Below are 21,995 nucleotides of genomic sequence, written 5' to 3' on the forward strand. Positions count from 1 at the left end.
AGGAAATTAATACATCAAGTGTTACAACTTTTTAAAGTGATAAACTGCAAAAGTATCACACTGATGGGTCATAAGAACTTGGTGAAATGCTATTTTTTATAATAACCCATAGTATTTAAATACATTCTATTTACTAAATTTTATGTCAAACTAATGAAATTTTAAAATTGCAATACATCATAAAGATTTATCCTTTGGGTGATTCAGGAAGATTTACTCTGAGGAAGAAGAACCAAGTTGATTGTCTTATATGTCACATTCCTTTTATACCAACACAGGTTTCATCCCTTAAAAAAAAAAGATTTATCCTTTGGGGACTTCCCTGGTGGTGCAGTGGTTAGGAATCCACCTGGCAATGCAGGGGACATGGGTTCAAGTCCTAGTCTGGGAAGATCCCACGTGCGGCGGAGCAACTAAGTCTGTGCACCACAACTACTGAGCCTGCGCTCTAGAGCCCACAAGCCCCAACGACTGAAGCCCGCACACCTAGAGCCCGTGCTCCGCAACAAGAGGAGCCACCGCAATGAGAAGCCCAGGCACCACAGTGAAGAGTAGCCCCTGCTCACCGCAACTAGAGAAAGCCTGCACGCAGCAATGAAGACCCAATGCAGCCAAAAATAAATAAATTTATATAAAAAAAAAGATTTATCCTTTGAACTGATAGGATCTTATATTTTCTCTAACATATGTCTTTTTACCTGTAGCTCTTGTACCCAGCATTCGCCGATCATATATTCGTACTGAGCTATCAGAACAACCAACAGCAAGATAATATGGTATTGGTGGACAAATAGCTACAGATGTGGCAGCACGTCGGCAGTTAATTAAAATATCCTACAAAAGATTAAAAAATACCAGTTACATAAGCTTTACAACAGATAATAGTCTATTTAAAACATTTTCCCTTCAATTAGAACAAGAAAATCTTTTTCAGAAATCCTAATTCAGTCAGTATGACAATGAGGGGGGGAAAAAAACAACAACATGCCTCCTAAATATTCTCATACTCAGGAATAGAATGATCATCTTTAGAAATATTAAAAAACTCATACATTACCTATGTAATATGTCATTAAGTCATTAATGTCATTAGAAATGCCTGCTATCATTGGTCCACTGGACAGTAAAGATGGAGGTATAATCAACCTTTGTCTATCATAAGTATAATCATTATTTTATACAGTACTCATGATATTTTAATTTTAATTATTGCTATTAAAATGTAACAAAAATATCATAACCTGATATTAAAATTTTATATTTTTGTTAACTTATAAAATCTTCCTCCTCACCAGTTCAAAAACAAAGTACATACATACATATATACAAACCATGTCAAAGACAGGCTTCACTATAATGTCACTACTTATCTCTATACAAGCATTAGAAAATATAAGAGCTATCACCCCAAAGATACAGCTTTAAGGTATTCTGTTAATTCTATACTATTTTGTCTACAACTCTAACTCCTCACTCTTCTCAGAATAGCTAAGTTTTTAAGTTACATTTATGCTAAGTTTTATGTATTTAATTATGGGCCTCAGAACATTATTCCTATTACATAGAATTTATTCACCAAATACTGTTCATAATTCTAAATTTTTAGGATTTAAGAATTACCCTAGTTGCCAATTTTTCTTTATACTCTCTCTATTCCTTTTTACATATAAAGAAATCAAAAGTTTTATTGAGAAACAATTTAACAATATTTCACTTATTAGCTTTGCTTTATTCTTTGGTTTTACAGAGTTTTTGATTATAAAAGCAAAATTAAATCCAACTACATTGTATACGAAAATACTGCTTAAAAGATTTTGACATAACAAATTTTAGGACCTATTATTTACTAAGAAACAGGTAAACCAAATGCCCCTAATAAACAACCTGCTATTTTAAACTTATTTCTGCCTTCAGTTCAACTTCCTAATTCTGTATGTGTATACATGTATACAATATAAAAACTGACAAAATTTTTTTATTTCTATTTTTTTTCTTCTCTGTTTCAATGTATAAAATAATCTTTTCTCCACCTAAAGCATGTTAACAACAGTAACTGGTTTAATTAGCAAACACTCAACCTGATTACTAGTAACTTTTTTTTTGTAACTATCAGTAAAAATGTATTTAGCAATACTTTCTTACTTCATTTACTACTCTAAACTGATCCGAGACAAAAGCTACTGTCTCTAAATAACATTTAGGGTTAGTTGCCTGGGGCCTTTCACTGACTGATTTCTCAGGTCTTTTTCAAGTTTAAAATACTATTTTAAAAAATACAAAATTGATAGTGAAGCTCTATCTTTAGAGAAGTGAGCTAAATATGAATGAACATATTGATAAAATGGTATCTAACTGTCGAAAACAAAAGATAGCATATAAATAAATCTTGGTTTAAAGGACAAGATAAAAATAAAAGGAAGGCACTAAACTTCTACATGCTTTTATCACTGCTATTGGTAAGCTAAAATTGCCTCCATAAATAAATGGAATATACTGATAAATACTTCAAGTTTTTATAATGCTATGGTATATACTGAACAATTATATAAATTTTTACAAATATATTTGAACTGTACAATTTAAGTATACATTCCTTAACTTCACTATTAACATTTTAATTAAGAAACTTTTTTGATTATAAAAATATACTTATTGAAAATTTTATAAAATAAAAAATTCTTAATTTATCCATAAGCTCATAACTCAGAGATAACTTACTACCCAATTTTAAGTATAATCTTAATTTTTTTCATCATTTGTACAAAAACTTGATTCTTACATCTTTGCAATCTTCTTTTGTGCAACTAGTTTTGATGCGTGTATCAAACCACCTAACAGTTCCATCTTCACCACAAGAGAGAAAAGTATACGGGTCATTAGGTACAGTCATAATCTGAAGATGAAAACAAAAGTACAGGTAATGTTAGTGAACATTTAAACAGATGACTTTGAAAAACATTACTGCTATACCATAAAATGATTATGGCAAAAGCAACTAAGAACCATTTATTTTAATTATTTATGACTTACCCATATCATAATGCAAAACAGTGCTATGTATGTAGAAATATGCAAGAGGTAACTGTTGAATTAATGTGACTCATTACTTTGAAGTTTGACATTAATGTACCTTCAGACAGAAAGCTCTTTAAATTATAAACTCCTAACAACTTGACAAGAAAAATCCTACCCTTGGAAGCTTGTTCAAACTTTGAATAGCCAAATTTTTGTTTTCTGGATGTGAATTTACACTTGTATTAGAAACACACTGTAAAATTTTACTCTCTGATAATGTTTATAAAAACTATGTGATGCTGAATTAAGCATTTAAACTGACCTCTCAAAAATTTTTTGAGCAATGGTAATGGTTCTATAACAATGTAAAAGTACTAAATGTCACAAACAGTACAGTTAAAAATGGTTTGAATGGCAAATGTTATATTAGGTGTATTTTACAAAAATTAAAATTTTTAAAGAAATGAAACATTTTAGATATTCCTGTATCCACTTCTGGTTTAGCAATAATACTGTAAGTTGAGGCCCTCTGTGAACCCTCCTGTCCAACATATTCCTCCCCTTCTCTGTCCTTAGAAGTAGAAACTGCCAAAATTGGGTATTTAGCATTCTCACATAGGTTTTTATGTACCCATAAACAATGGAAGGTATATTCCTATGTTTTAAAACTCTGTATACATGAAAAGGTGCTCAGATTCATTAGTGATCAACTAAACACAAATTATAATCCTAAGTAAATATCACTACACATCACCAGAATGACCAAAATGAAACGGACTAGATTAGTATCACGTCAATGAGGACATGGAGCAACTAGGGCTTTCACACAACGTTGATGGGGCTGTAAAATGGTACCATCACTTTGAAAAACCATGTGTCAGTATCTACTAAAGCTGGTCATATGCCTCTTCCATGACCCAGCAATTCCACTACAAATAAATGTATGCATAAAGGCACCTAAAGATGTGTACCAGAAAGTTCATAGCAGCACGATTCATATTAGCTAAATACTTGAAACAACCCAAATGGCCAGTAAGAGAATAAGAACAGAAATTGTGATTTACTCTTAAAATACTAAAGCAATAAAAATAAAGAAATACATTGTTCTCAAATTATGTAAAACCAGTGATTAAAAATAAGATTTCTTGCCAGAAATTAGTGGAGTAACATCTTTAAAGTAGTAAAAGAGAAAAAAAAACAACTGTCAAACTAGAATTCTATACCCACAGAAATATCTTTCTAAAACAAAAATAAACTAGACTTTTTCAGAAATAAGAAAGCTGAAAGATTATTCAGTAGCACAGAAGTCAGCAGAGGATGCCTCTTACATAACTATGACCCATTATTTTTGTAAATAAGAGTTTGAATGAAACTCAGCCACATCCAATCATTTACGTATTATCCAAGTCTGCTTTCCTGACACAATGGCATATTTGAGTAGTTGTGACAAAGATTATATGGCACACAAAGCCTAAAATATTTACTATTTGGCATTTTACAGGATAATTTTCCAAACCTCTACATTAACAGACCAGCACAATATAAATACATCTCTTAAGATCCTTCATGTAAAAGGAAAATAATACCTGTCATAATCTGGATCTATGAAAAGGAATTTAAGATTGGAAATAATAAATATGTAAGTAAACATAATATAATTTTTACTTTGTTTTAAAATCTTTTAAAGATAATTGACTATTAAAGGAAGAATATTAACAATGTATTAAGGAAACTATAAAACATATAAGAATAAAATGTAGGAAAAAAATACCCAAAATTCCAGGAGAAGAAAAATGAAACTACAGTGTTATAAGATTCTTATACTATATTTGAAGTGGTACCATATTACTTGATGGTACACTGTGATAAAGTTTATGATGTATACTATAAACCCTAAAGCATACACTAAAACAACCACAACAAAAAAAAAGTTATAGCTAATAAATCAACAAAGGAGGTAAAGTGGAATCACAAAAATACTCAGTTCTTACAAAAAACAGAAGGGGAAAAAATTGATGCAACAGGAACAGAGGGAAAACAAAGAGCAAGACACAAAATTTAAATTCAGCTACCTACATATCAATAATCACATTAATTGTAAATGATATAAACAGCCCAATTAAATAAAAAGCAGATGTTGCTAGATTGGATAAAAAAGCAAAACCCAACTATAAATTGCCTATAAGAATCTAACTTTAAATATAAAGACACAGATAGCTAGACTAAAAGTAAAAGGACAGAAGAAAGAGATACCACAATAACTCTAACAATGAGAAAGCTAGATTTGCTATATAAATAGCAAATTTCAAAGCAAAGAGTATTAATGGGGATAAAAAGAGTCATTTTACAATGATAAATGGGTCAATCCATGAATAGAAACATCAAAATCCTGAATGTTTATGTACCTAAAAACAGATCTTTGAAATATATGAAGCAGTAATTGACAGAACTGAGTGGAGAAACAGTCCAAAAATATTAGATTTCAACACATCTGTTTCAATAATTGATAGAACAAGTAATCAGAAAATCAGTAAGAATATAGAAGAATTGAACATGGTTATCAGCCACCTTGACATAACTGATATTTATGGAACACTCCACAAACAAAAGAATAAGCAGTTTTTAAAGTGCATAAGATAAATTTACCAATAGACTATGTTCTGGGACACAAAACCAGTCTCATTAAAATTAAAAGGATTCAAGTCATACAAAGTACATATTCTGACTGAGATGGATTTAACTAGAAAATAATCATTGTAAATCAGTCCATACAAAGACAGTTACACAAATGATTAAAATAGCTTCAACTGCAATTAAGCCCAAGCTGCAAAACAACTCAAATATTCAAATATATCCAAATATTTGGAAACTAAATGACATGTTTCTCAATAAATGATGAATCAAAGAAGAAATCACAATGGAAACTAGAAAATATATTTACTAATTTACTAATAGAAGAGAAATGGAAGTTCAGCATATCAAAATTAGTGAAATTTACCTAAAGGAATACTCAGTGGAAATTTTATTTTACTGACTGCCTGTATTAGAAAGGATAAAGGTCTCAAATCAGTAACTTCAGCCTCTACTTTAAGAAACTAAAAGAAAGAGAGCAATGAGACTCACCATAGTAAACAGAAGAAAGGAAAAAATGGAGATCAAAAATAGAAAAAGAAAACAAGAAAATAGAGAAAATCATGGAAACCAAAGTTTGTTCTTAGAGATGATCATTAAAATTGATGAAATCTCTACTCAGACTGCTAAGAATAATAAAGAGAGAGAGAGAGAATACAAACTACCAATATCAAGAGTGACAGAGGTGACATCACTATAGATTCTACAGATGTTAAAAGGATAGTAAGGAAGTACTGTGAACAACTTACACCAACAAATTCAGCAATATAGATGAAACAGGTTCCTTGAAAAGGATAAAATACCAAAGCTCATTAAAGCAGAAAGATATAACCTGAATCACCAAATATTCATTTTAAGAAATAAATATGCAGTTATAAACATCCTACAAAGAAAACTCTAGGACCAGATGGCTTTATTGGTGAATGCTCCCAAACATATAAGAAACAAATATTACCACTTCTACACAAACTCCTTCAGAAAATTGAAGAGGACAAACTTTCCAAGTTATTGCAATAGGGCAGCATTATGCTAACAACAAACCCAAAGACAGTGCAAGAAAACAAAGCTAAAGATCATCTCTCATGAACATGCCTGCAAAAAAAAAAAGAAAAAGTCCTTAACAAAATGAATACAACAACACAGAAAGAGGATAATATATCAATATATGACCAGGTGAGGTTTATGTCTGGAATGTTAAATTGGTTTTAACATTTGAAAAATAAATGTAATTCACCATGTTAAGAAACTAAAAGATCCAATTAAATATGTTTAAGAAAAAAAAAGAGTGGAATGCACATTGATCTCAAGTCCATGTGAAATGTTTTTCAAGATGGACTGTAGTTACACAGAGCAAAACAATTCTCAATAAATATTAAATGTTTAAAATCATAAAAATATCTTTTCTACTATAAAAAAAAGAAACTAGGGCTTCCCTGGTGGCGCAGTGGTAGAGAATCTGCCTGCCAATGCAGGGGACACGGGTTCGAGCCCTGGTCTGGGAAGATTCCACATGCCGCAGAGCAACTGGGCCCGTGAGCCACAACTACTGAGCCTGTGTGTCTGGAGCCTGTGCTCCGCAACAAGAGAGGCCGCGACAGTGAGAGGCCTGCGCACCGCAATGAAGGGTGGCCCCCGCTCGCCGCGACTAGAGAAAGCCCTCGCACAGAAACGAAGACCCAACACAGACAAAAATAAATAAGTTAATTAGTTTAATAAATAAATAAATTTAAAAAATAAAAAATAAAAAATTAAAAAATTAAAAAAGGAAACTAAAAGAAAAGCAATACAATCCTTTCAAAAAATGAAAAAATGCAGAGATAACAAGTGACAAAATCCAATATCCAGTCCTGGTAAGTGTAAGAATATGAACAGAAAGAAATTAACTCAACCTGCTAAAAAAGCATTATTGAAATATACCTACCTTCATAGTTAATAGTGAAAGATCAAAGATCAAAACAAGGGAAGGATGTTTAGTCTTACCACTTTTATTCAATATTAGACTGAAAGTTCTAATAAGGGTGATAAGATAAGAAAAAGAAATAAAAGGAGTCCAGATGGGAAAAGAAGAAAAAGTGTCTCTATATTCACAGATGACATAATCATCTAAGGAGAAAATTCTATGTAATCTTTTGGTAAAAAGTCACTAGAGCTAATAAGTGAGTGTAGCAAAACTGCAGAATACAAGATCAATATATAAAAATCAACTGCATGTGAAAATACTAGCAACAAAACCATCAGAAATTGAAATTTTAAAGATAATACCATTTACAATAACATTAAAAAATATGAAATATTTAAGGGTGTCTTAAGACACACAAACTGAAAATTATAAAACACTGCCAAGTAAAATTAAAGTCCTAGATAAGGGAGATATACTGCAATCATGGATTGGAAGATTTAATAATTGTTGTCAATTCTCCCTAAATTGATATATAGATTCAAATAAATCCCAGGAGGAATTTTGGTAAAAATTGACAATTATCAAATCCATGTGGAAATACAAAATACCTAAAATACCTTAAACAATTTTGAAAAAGAAGAAGAAAGGACTTATACTACCTGGTTTTAAGAGTTCATGTTAAGCTATAGTAATAAAGACAGTGTGGTACAAGCATAATCATAAATCACTGGAAGAGAAAAGATACTGACCAGAAATAGGTGAAAACAGATGTGGTCAAATGACTTATGATCATGATGCAAAAAAAGTTCAGTGGAGAAAAACAATGTTGGAAAACCAGATATCCATATGCAAAATAATGAACATAAAGCAGTATCTCATACTTTATGAAAAAATTAACACAAAATGGATCATCGATCCAAATGCAAAACATAAAAGTATAAAACTTTTAGGAGAAAATCATTGTGACATTTGGTTAAACAAAGATTTTTAGACACAACATTGGTTCCCCTCCCAAAATAATAAATTTGATAAAATGGGCTTCTTTAAAATTAAAGAACTTCTTTTTGAAAGACACTGTAAAGAAAATGAAAAGACTAGCCATCAACTCAGAGAAAAAAATTGAGTCACATACCTGAAAAATACACAGAACATACTTTTTAAAACCCTCAAAATTCAACAATAAAAAATGAAACAATGGGCAAAAGATTAAACAGACAATTCACCGAAGAAGGCACATGAAGAAACAGGAAAACATGGCTCAAACAAAGGAACAAAGTAAATCTCCAGAAACTGACCCTAATAAAAGGGAGATATATGAATTACCTAAAAAAGAATTGAAAGCAATGGTCATAAAGAAATTCAATGCACTACAAGAGAATACAAATAGCTAAACAAAATCAGGAAAACAATGCATAAACAAAACGAGAATATTACCAATGAGAAAGAAAACAGAAAAATGAGCGAAACAGAAATTATGCAGCTGAAAAATATAGTAACTAAATTTAAAAATTCACTAGAGGAGGATCAACAGTAGGCTCAATCAAGCAGAAAAAAGAATCAGCAAAGTCAAAGATAAGCCATTTGAAATCATCTAGTCAGAGGAACAAAGAAAAGGAATGAAGTGAAAAAAGCCTAAGGGACTTATAGGATATCACCAAGATGACCAATATTCCCATTATAGGAGTTCCAGATGGAGAAAGGGGAGTGGGTAGAGAGCTTATCTGAAAAAAATAATGGCCAAAATTTCCCAAATCTGAGAAAGAAAATGAACATCCAGATTTGAGACTCAGAGGACTCCGACTAGGATGGGCCCAAAGAGGCTCAAATCAAGACATACTATAAACGACTAGTCAAAAGTGAGTTAATCTTGAAAGCAGCAAGAGAAACGTGAATCATTACATACAAGGAAGCTCCCATTAGATCAGTGGATTTCTCAACAGAAACATTACCAGCCAGAGGGAAGCGGGATAATACATTCAAAGTGCTGAAAGAAAAAACCTGCAAACCAATACTATATATCCACCAAAACTGTCCTTTAAAACTGAAGGAGAAATAAAGACCTTCCCAGATAAAGAAAAACTAAGAAAGGTTATCACCACAAAGACCTGCCTTACAAGAACTGCTAAACGAAGTCCTTCAAGTGGAAACAAAAGAAGCTAGACAGCAACACACAGCATATAAAAATATAAAGATTGTGGTAAAGGTAAATATACAGACAAATACAAAAATCTGTAACACTGTAATGGTGGTGCATAAATCACTTTTGAGTATAGAATTTAAGAAATAAAAGGATTAAAAATTATTATAACCTACGTTAATGACTACAAAATATAAAAAGACATAGTTTGTGACACTGAACAAAGTGGGGCAAGGATGTAAAGGAATAGAATTTTTGTATGTGATTAAGTTAAGTTGTTATCAGTTCAAGATACATTGTTATAACTATGTTTTATGTAATCCTCATGGTAAACACAATGAAAAAAACCTATAAAAGATGCCAAAAGAAAACAAGAAAGGAATTAAAGCATGCCATTATGAAAGAAAAAAGAAAATCAATAAAACACAACGGAAAGCAGCAAGAGAGGAAAAGAGTGACCAAATATTTGCAGGACACCCAGAAAAAAATTTTTTAATGGCAATAGTGAGTAGTTCCCTATAAGTAACTACTTTAAATGTAAATGGTACAGTACTAAGTGGAAAGTTTATAGTAATAAATACCTACATTAAAAAAGAAGAAACATCTCAAATCAACAACCTAACTTTACACCCCAAAGAACTGAAAAAAGAACAACAAATTAAAGCTAAAGTTAATAGACAAAGGAAATAATAAAGATTAGAGCAGATATAAAGGATATGAAAAATAGAAAAAAGTATCAATGAAATTAAGTTCTTCTCAAAAGAGTATCAAAATCAACAAACCCTCACCTGGACTAACAAGAAAAAAAGCAAAATGACTCAGCAAAAATCAGAAATGAAAGAGGAGACATTACAACTTATACCACAGAAATAAAAAGGATCCTAAGAGACTACTATGAATACAACAACAGATGGAGTGACCTAGAAGAAATGAATAAATTTTTAGAAATATACAACTTACCAAGACTAAATAATAGATTAGATAGATAGATAGATAGAGATAAACTGAACAAAGCTACACTACAGTAAGGAGACTGAATCAGTAACCAAAAACATCCAAAGAAAGGAAAGCCCAGAACCAGATGGCTTGACAACACCAGCTACATTAAAAAATTTACATCAATCCTCTCAAATTCTTCCAAAATACTGAAGAGGAGGGAACACTTGCAAACTTATTCTATGAAAACAGCTTTACCATGATACGAAAATCAGACAAAGATACTAAAAGAAAGTAAGACTACAAACCTGTATTCCTGATGAATACTGATATAAAAATCCTCAGCAAAATGCTAAAAAGAAAAAAAAAATCCAAAACAATAACACACTAATAGCCCAAGTCAGATTTACTTCTGAAATGCAAGGATGGTTCAACATACACAAATCAATCAAAGTAATTCATCTCATTTCAAAATGAAGGACAAAAACCATATGATCATCTCAACTAATACAGAAAAAGCATTTGACAAAATACAACACACTTTCATGATAAAAAACACTCAACAAACTAGGAATGGAAGGAAATTACCTCAACATAATAAAGGCCATATATGAGAAGCTCATAGCTAATATATTCAATGGTGAAAAACCAAAAGCTTTCCCTCTAAGATCAAGAACAAGGCAAAGATACCCACTCTCGTCACTTCTATTCAATATAGTATTAGAAGTTCAAGCATCAAGGCAAGAAAAAAGAAATAAAAGGCATCAAAACTGGAAAGGAAGAAGTAAAAAAACCTGATCTTATACATAGAAAACTCTAAAGTTTCTGCAACAAAACTATTAGAATAAATGAATATAGCAAAGTTGCAGTTACAAAATCAACACTTAAAAATCAGCTGTGTTTATATACAGTAACAATGAACAATCTGAAAATGAAATTAAGAAAACAACCCATTTACAATAGCATCAAAAAAATGAAATACTTGGGAATAAACTTATTCAAGGAGGTGAAAGATCTGTACACTGAAAACTACAAAACACTACTGAAAGAAATTATAGAAGACACAAATAAATGGAAAGACGTTCTGTGTTCATGGACTGGAAGACTGAATATTGTTAAAATATCCATATAATCCAATGTGACCTATGTTTAATGCAATTTCTATCAAAATTCCAAGGACATTTTTACAGAATCAAAAAAAAACCCCTAAAATTCATTTGGAATCTCAGAGGACACAAAACAGCCAAAACAATCTTCAGAAAGCAAAACAAAGCTGGAGGCCTCACACTTGCTGATTTCAAAGTGTACTACAAAGCTACTACATTTAAAACATTATGACAGACCTACAGACCAATGGAACAGAGTAGAGAACCCAGGAATAAATAAACCCTCACATATGTGGTCAAATGATCTTTGAGAAAGGTGCAAAGGCTACACAATAGGGAAAGAATAGTCCCTTCAACAAATGGTGTTGGGAAAACTGGATATTCACATGTAAAAGAAGGAAGTTGGACCCTTATTTATGCCACATACAAAAGTTAAAATGTAATAAAGACATTTTAATATAATACTTAAAACTATAAAACTTCTAGAAAAACAACCCTGGGGAAACACTTCATGACTTTAGATTTGGCAATGATTTCTTGGATATGACACCAAAAGCTCAGGCAACAAAAGTGAAAATAGATAATATCAAACTTAAAAACTTCTACACAGCAAAGGAAACAATCATCAGAGTGAAAAGAGAATCAACAGATTGGGAGAAAATGCACACTGCATCTTAAAAGGGATTAATAGCCAAAATATATAAAGAGGGACTTCCCTGGTGGTCCAGTGGTTAAGAATCCATCTTGCAATGCAGGGGACGCGGGTTCGATCTCTGGTCAGGGAACTAAGATCCCACATGCCATGGGGTAACTAAGCCCACACGCCGAAACTAATAAGCCCACACACTCTGGAGCCCGCGTGCTACAGCTAAAGAGCCCGCGCGCTGCAACTACAGAGCCCACGCGCCACAACTACAGACCCCACACACTCTGGAACCCGTAAGCCACAACTAGAGAGCCCGTGTGCTGCAACTAATGAACCTGTGCTCTCTGGAGCCCATGCACCACAATCAGAGAAAAGCCCATGCACCACAATGAGGAACCTTCGTGCCCAATGAAAGATCCCACATGCTGCAACTAAGACCAGACCCAGACACGGCTACATAAATAACATATATATATGTGTGTGTGTGTATATATATGTGTGTGTGTGTGTATATATATATAGAACCCCTTCAACAACAAAGCAATCCAATTAAAAAATGGGCAAAGTACTTGAATAGACATTTTTCCAAAGATATACAAATGACCAACATACACAAAAAGAGCTAACTCAACATCACTAATTATTAAGGAAGCAAATAAAAACCTCATTTAGCTATCTCCTCACACGTTAGAATGGCCACTATTTTTTAAAAAACAGAAAATAACAAGTGTTGACAAGGATGTGGAGAAATTGCAACCTCTGTGCACTTTTATTGGGAATGGAAAATGGTACAGCTGCAATGGAAAAAAGTATGGAAGTACCTCGAAAACTAAAAATAGAATAATCACATGATCCAGCAATCCCACTTCTGTGTATATGTATCTAAAAGAATTGAAAACAGAACCTTGAAGAGATATTTGTACACTCCTGTGTTAATAACAGCATTATTCACAACAGCTAAGAGGTGGAAGCATCCCAAATGATCATTGATGGGTAAACAGGTAAAGAAAATATGGTATATACATACAATGGAATACTATTAAGCCTTAACAAAGAAGGAAATCCTGTCATATGCTACAATGCAGATGAACCTTGAGGGCACTGTGCTAACTAAAATAAGCCAGTCACAAAATGACAATTTCTGCAGGATTCTACTTCTGTGAGGTATCTAAACTAATCAAACTCTTAGAAACAGAAAGTAGAATGGTAGTTGCCAGATGCTGGGATAAGGGGGAAGAGGAAAACTGTTCAATGGACGCAGAGTTTTAGTTTTAAACAAAAAACTATATTCCAATCACAGTGTATATGTATTCAGCAAAAAAACATCTTTGGCAAAAGGTTATATACTGTTAAAATGTCCTTATATAGGCTGCCTCTTTTGCTTGTATGCTGATTGCGATTCTGATTTAATTTTCTAAGAAGTAAATTATGTTTATACAAAAAAAAATCCATAGGGGAGAAAAAAATAGACTCCTACTTCATATTATCAGAAAAATCAAATCCAGGTGAATTATAAGATCTAAATGGAAAAGACAAAACAATAAACTTTCTAAAAGAGAAAACAGAAGAATGCCTCCATAACCTTCATATAAGATTTTTTTTTTTACATCTTTATTAGAGTATAATTGCTTTATGGTGTGTTAGTTTCTGCTTTATAACAAAGTGAATCAGTTATGCATATACATATCTCCCCATATCTCCTCCCTTGCATCTCCCTCCCTCCCACCCTCCCTATCCCACCCCTCTAGGTGGTCACAAAGAACCGAGCTGATCTCCCTGTGCTATGCGGATGAAGAAAAGATTTTTTGAGCAGGATGCAGAAAGCACTAACAATAAAGGAAAAGACCAATACATTAGACAACACTGAGAACTTCTGTTCATCCAAATACACCATCAGGAGGGTGAAAATACAACCACAGAGTGGAAGAGATAGCTTCATATGCAGAAGATACAAGAAATTCCTATAAATCAACAATAATAATGAAATAAAATGGACAACCCAATAGAAAGATTAGGAAAGAAATCTGAATAGGCACTTGACAAGACAGTATATCCAAATAACCAATAAACATATGAAGAGATGCTAAACCTCAGAAGTATCAACAGAAAAAGGCATTTTAAACCGTGAGAACCTGTCAAAATTAGAGATTAACAATACCAATTGTTGGCAAAGATGAGGGGCAATAGGAATTCCTATATGCCATTGGTGGGCACGAAAGCTGTTACACTTTGGAAAACTGGCACTATCTCTAAAATAAACAAATACGTATCCTGTCACCGAAAAAGTTTACTTCTAAACATAAATATACTGAAAGTCGTGTAAAGGAATGTTCTCCAAACTGGAAATCAAATTTAAAATTTTCATCAACAGCAGAACAGATCAATCAGCTGTGGTTTACTCACACGATGGAATACTAAAAATCAATGAAAATGAACACATTAGACTTGTACCCAACATGGATGAATTTCACAAATGTAAGATAAGATTTTGTTCAGCAAAAGACATCAAATTCAAAAACAAAAACAAACAGAAGACCATTTAATGTGCCTTCATTTATATAATGTTCAAAAACAGAAAAACTAAGGTGGTTAGAAAAATCCGGTGTTGGAGGTCAGGATAAAGGGGCTTCTGGGAAACTTAATGCCTTATATTTCTTTTTCTTTTTTTAAATATTTATTTATTTACTTATTGGTTGCACCGGATCTTAGTTGCAGTAGGCGGGCTCCTTGGTTGCGGCTCCAGGGCTCCTTACTTGCAGTAGGTAGCCTCTTTAGTTGCGGCATGTGGGCTCCTTAGTTGTGGCATGTGAACTCTTAGTTGCAGCATGCATATGAGATCTACTTCCCGGACCAGGGACTGAATCCAGGCCCCCTGCATTGGGAGCGCAGAGTCTTATCCACTGCGCCACCAGGGAAGTCCCAATGCCTTATATTTCTTGATCTTTGTGGTTATTACATGTACATATTCACTTTGTGATAATTTACTGAGCTATATGCTTAGTGTTTATGTACTTTACCTACATGTTTTATACATCAATGGAAAAAAACAAGTTTAATGGTAGATAGAATAAGAAGGTCTTAACATGTATCTCATCAGAATTCCAGGATAAAAAAATATAGAGAGAAGGCTAGGAGATCTGTCTGAGATACCTGGCACAAAACAAATATTAAAATATTTGCTTCCTAAGAAATTGGCTTTCAGATAGAGTTCCTCAGACAACGCTAACGCAAGGGGAAGAACCTCAATCTAGCTGAATTAAAAGGTAAAGGAAGTACAACTTCAGGTGGAGGAACCACGATGGCGGAGTAGAAGGACGTGCTCTCACTCCCTCTTGCGAGAACACCAGAATCACAGCTACCTGCTGGACAGTAATCGACAGGAAGACACTGGAACTCACCAAAAAAGATACCCCACATCCAAAGACAAAGGAGAAGCCATCAAATCCCATAACTGGTGGGTGGGTGACTCACAGACAGGAGAACACTTATACCACAGAAGTTCACCCACTGGGTGAAGGTTCTGAGCCCCACGCCACGTTTCCCAACCTGTGGGTCTGGCAACGGGAGGAGGAATTCCTAGAGAATCAGACTTTGAAGCCTAGTGTGAATTGATAGCAGGACTTCAACAGGACTGGGGGAAACAGAGACTCCACTCTTGGAGGGCACACACGAAGTAGTGTGCGCATCCGGGACCCAGGGGAAGGAGCAGTGACCCCAGGGGAGACTGAACCAGACCTACCTGCTACTGTTGGAGGGTCTCCTGCAGAGGCGGGGGGGGGGGGTGCTGTGGCTCACCGTGGGGACAACGACACTGGCAGCAGAAGTTCTGGGAAGTACTCCTTGGCATGAGCCCTCCCAGAGTCTGCCATTAGCCCCACCAAAGAGCCCCAGGTAGGCTGCAGTGTTGGGTTGCCTCAGGCCAAACCACCAACAGGCAGGGAACCCAGCCCCACCCATCAGCAGTCAAGTGGTTTAAAGTTTAACTGAGCTCTGCCCACCAGAGCAACAGTCAGCTCTACCCACCACCAGTCCCTCCCATCAGGAAACTTACACAAGCCTCTTAGATAGCCTCATCCACCAGAGGGCAGACAGCAGAAGCAAGAAGAACTACAATCCTGCAGCCTGTGGAACAAAAACCACATTCACAGAAAGATAGACAGGATGAAAAGGCAGAGGGTTATATACCAGATGAAGGAACAAGATAAGACCCCAGAAAAACAACTAAATGAAGTGGAGATAGGCAACCTTCCAGAAAAAGAATTCAGAATAATGATAGTGAAGATGATCCAGGACCTCGGAAAAAGAATGGAGGCAAAGATTGAGAAGATGCAAAAAATGTTTAACAAAGACCTAGAAGAATTAAAGAACAAACAAACAGAGATGAACAATACAATAACTGAAATGAAAACTACACTAGAAGGAATCAATAGCAGAATAACTGAGGCAGAAGAATGGATAAGTGACCTGGAAGACAGAATGGTGGAATTCACTGCTGCAGAACAGAATAAAGAAAAAACAATGAAAAGAAACAAAGACAGCCTAAGAGACCTCTGGGACAACATTAAACACAACAACATTCGCATTATAGGGGTCCCAAGAGGAGAAGACAGAGAGAAAGGACCCGAGAAAATATTTGAAGAGATTATAGTCGAAAACTTCCCTAACATGGGAAAGGAAATAGCCACCCAAGTCCAGGAAGCGCAGACAGTCCCAGGCAGGATAAACCCAAGGAGAAACACGTGGAGACACATAGTAATCAAACTGGCAAAAATTAAAGACAAAGAATAATTACTGAAAGCAGCAAGGGAAAAACGACAAAAAACATACAAGGGAACTCCCATAAGGTTAACAGCCGATTTCTCAGCAGAAACTCTACAAGCCAGAGGGCAGTGGCATGACATACTTAAAGTGTTGAAAGGGAAGGACCTACAACCAAGATTACTCTGCCCGACAAGGTTCTGATTCAGATTTGATGGAGAAATCAAAAGCTTTACAGACAAGCAAAAGCTAAGAGAATTCAGCACAACCAAACCAGCTCTACAACAAATGCTAAATGAACTTCCCTAAGGGGGAAACACAAGAGAAGAAAAGGACCTACAAAAACAAACCCAAAACAATTAAGAAAATGGACAAAGGAACATACATATTGATAATTACCTTAAACGTGAATGGATTAAATGCTCCAACCAAAAGACAAGGCTTGCTGAATGGATACAACAACAAGACCCATAAATATGCTGTCTACAAGAAACCCAGTTCAGACGTAAGGACACATACAGAGTGAAAGTGAGGGGATGGAAAAAGATATTCCATGCCAATGGAAATCAAAAAAACCTGGAGTAGCTATACTCCTATCAGATAAAATAGACTTTAAAATAAAGAATGTTACAAGAGACAAGGAAGGACACTACATAATGATCAAGGGATGAATCCAAGAAGAAGATATAACAATTATAAATATATATACACCCAACATAGGAGCATCTCAATACATAAGTCAACTGCTAACAGCTATAAAAGGAGAAATCGACAGTAACACAGTAAGAGTAGGGGACGTTAACACCTCAATCACACCACTGGACAGATCATCCAAAATGAAAATAAATAAGGAAACAGAAGCTTTAAATGACACAACAGACCAGACAGATTTAACTGATATTTATAGGACATTCCATCCAAAAACAGCAGATTACACTTTCTTCTCAAGTGCGCACGGAACATTCTCCAGGATAGATCACATCTTGGGTCACAAATCAAGCCTCAGGAAATTTAAGAAAATTGAAATCATATCAAGAATCTCTTCTGACCACAACGCTATGAGATTAGAAATGAAATACAGGGAAAAACATGTAAAAAACACAAACACATGGAGGCTAAACAATACATTACTAAATAACCAAGAGATCACTGAAGAAATCAAAGAGGAAATCAAAAAATACCTAGAGACAAATGACAATGAAAACACGACGATCCAAAACCTACGGGATGCAGCAAAAGCAGTTCTAAGAGGGAAGTTTATAGCTATAGAAGCCTACCTGAAGAAACAAGAAAAATCTCAAATAAACAATCTAACCATACACCTAAAGGAACTAGATAAAGAAGAACAAACAAAACCCAAAGTTAGCAGAAGGAAAGAAATCATAAAGATCAGAGCAGAAATAAATGAAATAGAAACAAAGAAAACAATAGCAAAAATCAATACAACTAAAAGCTGGTTCTTTGAGAAGATAAATTAAATTGATAAACCATTAGCCAGACTCATCAAGAAAAAGAGGGAGAGGACTCAAATCAATAAAATTAGAAATGAAAAAGGAGAAGGTACAACAGACACCACAGAAATACAAAGCATCCTAAGAGACTACTACAACAACTCTATGCCAATAAAATGGACAACCTGGAAGAAATGGACAAATTCGTAGAAAGGTATATAACCTTCCAAGATTGAACCAGGAAGAAACAGAAAATATGAACAGACCAATCACAAGTAATGAAATTGAAACTGTGATTAAAAATCTTCCAACAAACAAAAGTCCAGGACCAGATGGCTTCACAGGTGAATTCTATCAAACATTTAGAGAAGAGCTAACACCCATCCTTCTCAAACTCTTCCAAAAATTGCGGAGGAAGGAACACTCACAAACTCATTCTATGAGGCCACCATCACCCTGATACCAAAACCAGACAAAGATGTCACAAAGAAAGAAAACTACAGGCCAATATCACTGATGAACATAGATGCAAAAATCCTCAACAAAATACTAGCAAACAGAATCCAACAACACAAAAGGATCATACACCATGATCAAGTGGGATTTATCCCAGAGATGCAAGGATTCTTCAATATACACAAATCAATCAATGTGATACACCATATTAGCAACTTGAATACTAAAAACCATATGATCATCTCAATAGATGCAGAAAAAGCTTTTGACAAAATTCAACACCCATTTATGATAAAAACTGTCCAGAAAGTGGGCATAGAGGGAACCTACATCAACATAATAAAGGCCATATATGACGAACCCACAGCAATTATCATTCTCAATGGTGAAAAACTGAAAGCATTTACTCTAAGATCAGGAATGAGACAAGGATGTCCACTCTCACCACTATTATTCAACATAGTTTTGGAAGTCCTAGCCACGGCAATCAGAGAACAAAAAGAAATAAAAGGAATACAAATTGGAAAAGAAGAAGTAAAACTGTCACTGTTTGCAGATGACATGATACTATACATAGAGAATCCTAAACATGCCACCAGAAAACTACTAGAGCTAATCAATGAATTTCGTAAACTTCAGGATACAAAATTAATGCACAGTAATCTCTTGCATTCCTATACAATAATGATGAAAAATCTGAAAGAGAAATTAAGGAAACACTCCCATTTACCATTGCAACAAAAAGAATAAAATACCTAGGAATAAACCTACCTAGGGAGACAAAAGACCTGTATGCAGAAAACTATAAGACACTGATGAAAGAAATTAAAGGTGATACCAACAGATGGAGAGATATACCATGTTCTTGGATTGGAAGAATCAATATTGTGAAAATGACTATACTACCCAAAGCAATCTACAGATTCAATGCAATCCCTATCTTATTACCAATGGCATTTTTTACGGAACTAGAACAAATCATCTTAAAATTTGTATGGAGACACAAAAGACCCCGAATAGCCAAAGCAGTCTTGAGGGAAAAAAACGGAGCTGGAGGAATCAGACTCCCTGACTTCAGACTATACTACAAAGCTACAGTAATCAAGACAATATGGTACTGGCACAAAAAACAGAAACATAGATCAATGGAACAAGATAGAAAGGCCAGAGATAAACCCACGCACCTATGGTCAACTAATCTATGACAAAGGAGGCAAGGATATACAGTGGAGAAAAGACAGTCTCTTCAATAAGTGGTGCTGAGAAAACTGGACAGCTACATGTAAAAGAATGAAATTAGAACACTCCCTAACACCAAACACAAAAATAAACTCAAAATGGATTTGAGACCTAAATTAAGACCGGACACTATAAAACTTAGAGGAAAACATCGGAAGAACACTCTTTGACATAAATCACAGCAAGATCTTTTTTGATCCACCTTCTAGAGTAATGGAAATAAAAACAAAAATAAACAAATGGAACCTAATGAAACTTCAAAGCTTTTGCACAGCAAAGGAAACCATAAACAAGATGAAAAGACTACCCTCAGAATGGGAGAAAATATTTGCAAACGAATCAATGGACAAAGGATTAACCTCTAAAATATATAAACAGCTCATGCAGCTTAATATTAAAGAAACAAACAACCCAATCCGAAAATGGGCAGAAGACCTAAATAGACATTTCTCCAAAGAAGACATACAGATGGCCAAGAAGCACATGAAAAGCTGCTCAACATCACTGATTATTAGAGAAGTGCAAATCAAAACTACAATGAGATATCACCTCACACCAGTTAGAAGGGGCATCATCAGAAAATCTACAAACAACAAATACTGGAGAGGGTGTGGAGAAAAGGGAACCCTCTTGCACTGTTGGTGGGAATGTAAATTGATACAGCCATTACGGAGAACAGTATGGAGGTTCCTTAAAAAACTAAAAATAGAATTACCATATGATCCAGCAATCCCACTACTGGGCATATACCCAGAGAAAACCATAATTCAAAAAGACACATGGGGGGCTTCCCTGGTAGCGCAGTGGTTAAGAATCTGCCTGCCAATGCAGAGGACACGGGTTCGATCCCTGGTCTGGGAAGATCCCACATGCCGCGGAGCAACTAAGCCCATGAGCCACAACTACTGAGCCTGAGCATGTAGAGCCTGTGCTCCACAACAAGAGAAGCCACGACAATGAGAAGCCCGCGCACCGCGATGAAGAGTAGCCCCCGCTCACCGCAACTAGAGAAAGCCTGCGCACAGAAACGAAGACCCAACACAGCCAAAAATAAATAAATAAATAAATTTATTTAAAAAAAGAAAAGACACATGCACCCCAATATTCATTGCAGCACTATTTACAATAGCCAGGTCATGGAAGCAACGTAAATGCCCATCGACAGATGAATGGGTAAAGAAGTTGTGGTACATATATACAATGGAATATTACTCAGCCATAAAAAGGAACGAAATTGAGTCATTTGTTGAGACGTGGATGGATCTAGAGACTGTCATACACAGTGAAGTAAGTCAGAAAGAGAAAAACAAATATCATATATTAACGCATGTATGTAGAACCTAGAAAAATGGTACAGATGACCCGGTTAGCAGGGCAGAAGTTGAGACACAGATGTAGAGAACAAACATATGGACACCAAGGGGGGAAAACCACAGTGGGGTGGGGATGGTGGTTTGCTGAATTGGGCGATTGGGATTGACATGTATACACTGATGTGTATAAAATTGATGACTAATGAGATCCTGCAGTATAAACAAACAAACAAACAAAAAACAACTAATACTAAACTTTCTTTGGGTTATTTGTATGGAAATATGTTAATATAAATGTTTCAGACATTACATGAAATTTCTAAAAATCTTATATGTTCTGATATAATGTTATAAGTCATAATTCTAGTTATTACTTTAAAATGTATATCTCAGAAATAACTAAATTT

The 21,995-nt window shown here is 34.6% G+C and overlaps 1 protein-coding gene across 10 annotated transcripts in view; it reads right to left on the reverse strand.

Moving 5' to 3' along the window:
- The window catches only part of DCAF6 (DDB1 and CUL4 associated factor 6), a 166,614-nt gene that overhangs the window by 91,992 nt on the left and 52,627 nt on the right, over nucleotides 1-21,995 (reverse strand). For all 10 annotated transcript variants that reach the window (XM_082437419.1, XM_082437413.1, XM_082437410.1 and 7 more), the window contains exons 5-6: nucleotides 2,780-2,893; nucleotides 699-834 (exon numbers count right to left, since the gene is read on the reverse strand). In XM_082437419.1, coding sequence (XP_082293545.1) covers nucleotides 699-834; nucleotides 2,780-2,893 — 250 coding nt within the window. The remainder of the gene's footprint in view (nucleotides 1-698; nucleotides 835-2,779; nucleotides 2,894-21,995) is intronic.

This window comes from Balaenoptera physalus (assembly GCF_965194825.1).
Source record: "Balaenoptera physalus genome assembly, chromosome: 1".
NCBI lineage: Eukaryota > Metazoa > Chordata > Mammalia > Artiodactyla > Balaenopteridae > Balaenoptera > Balaenoptera physalus.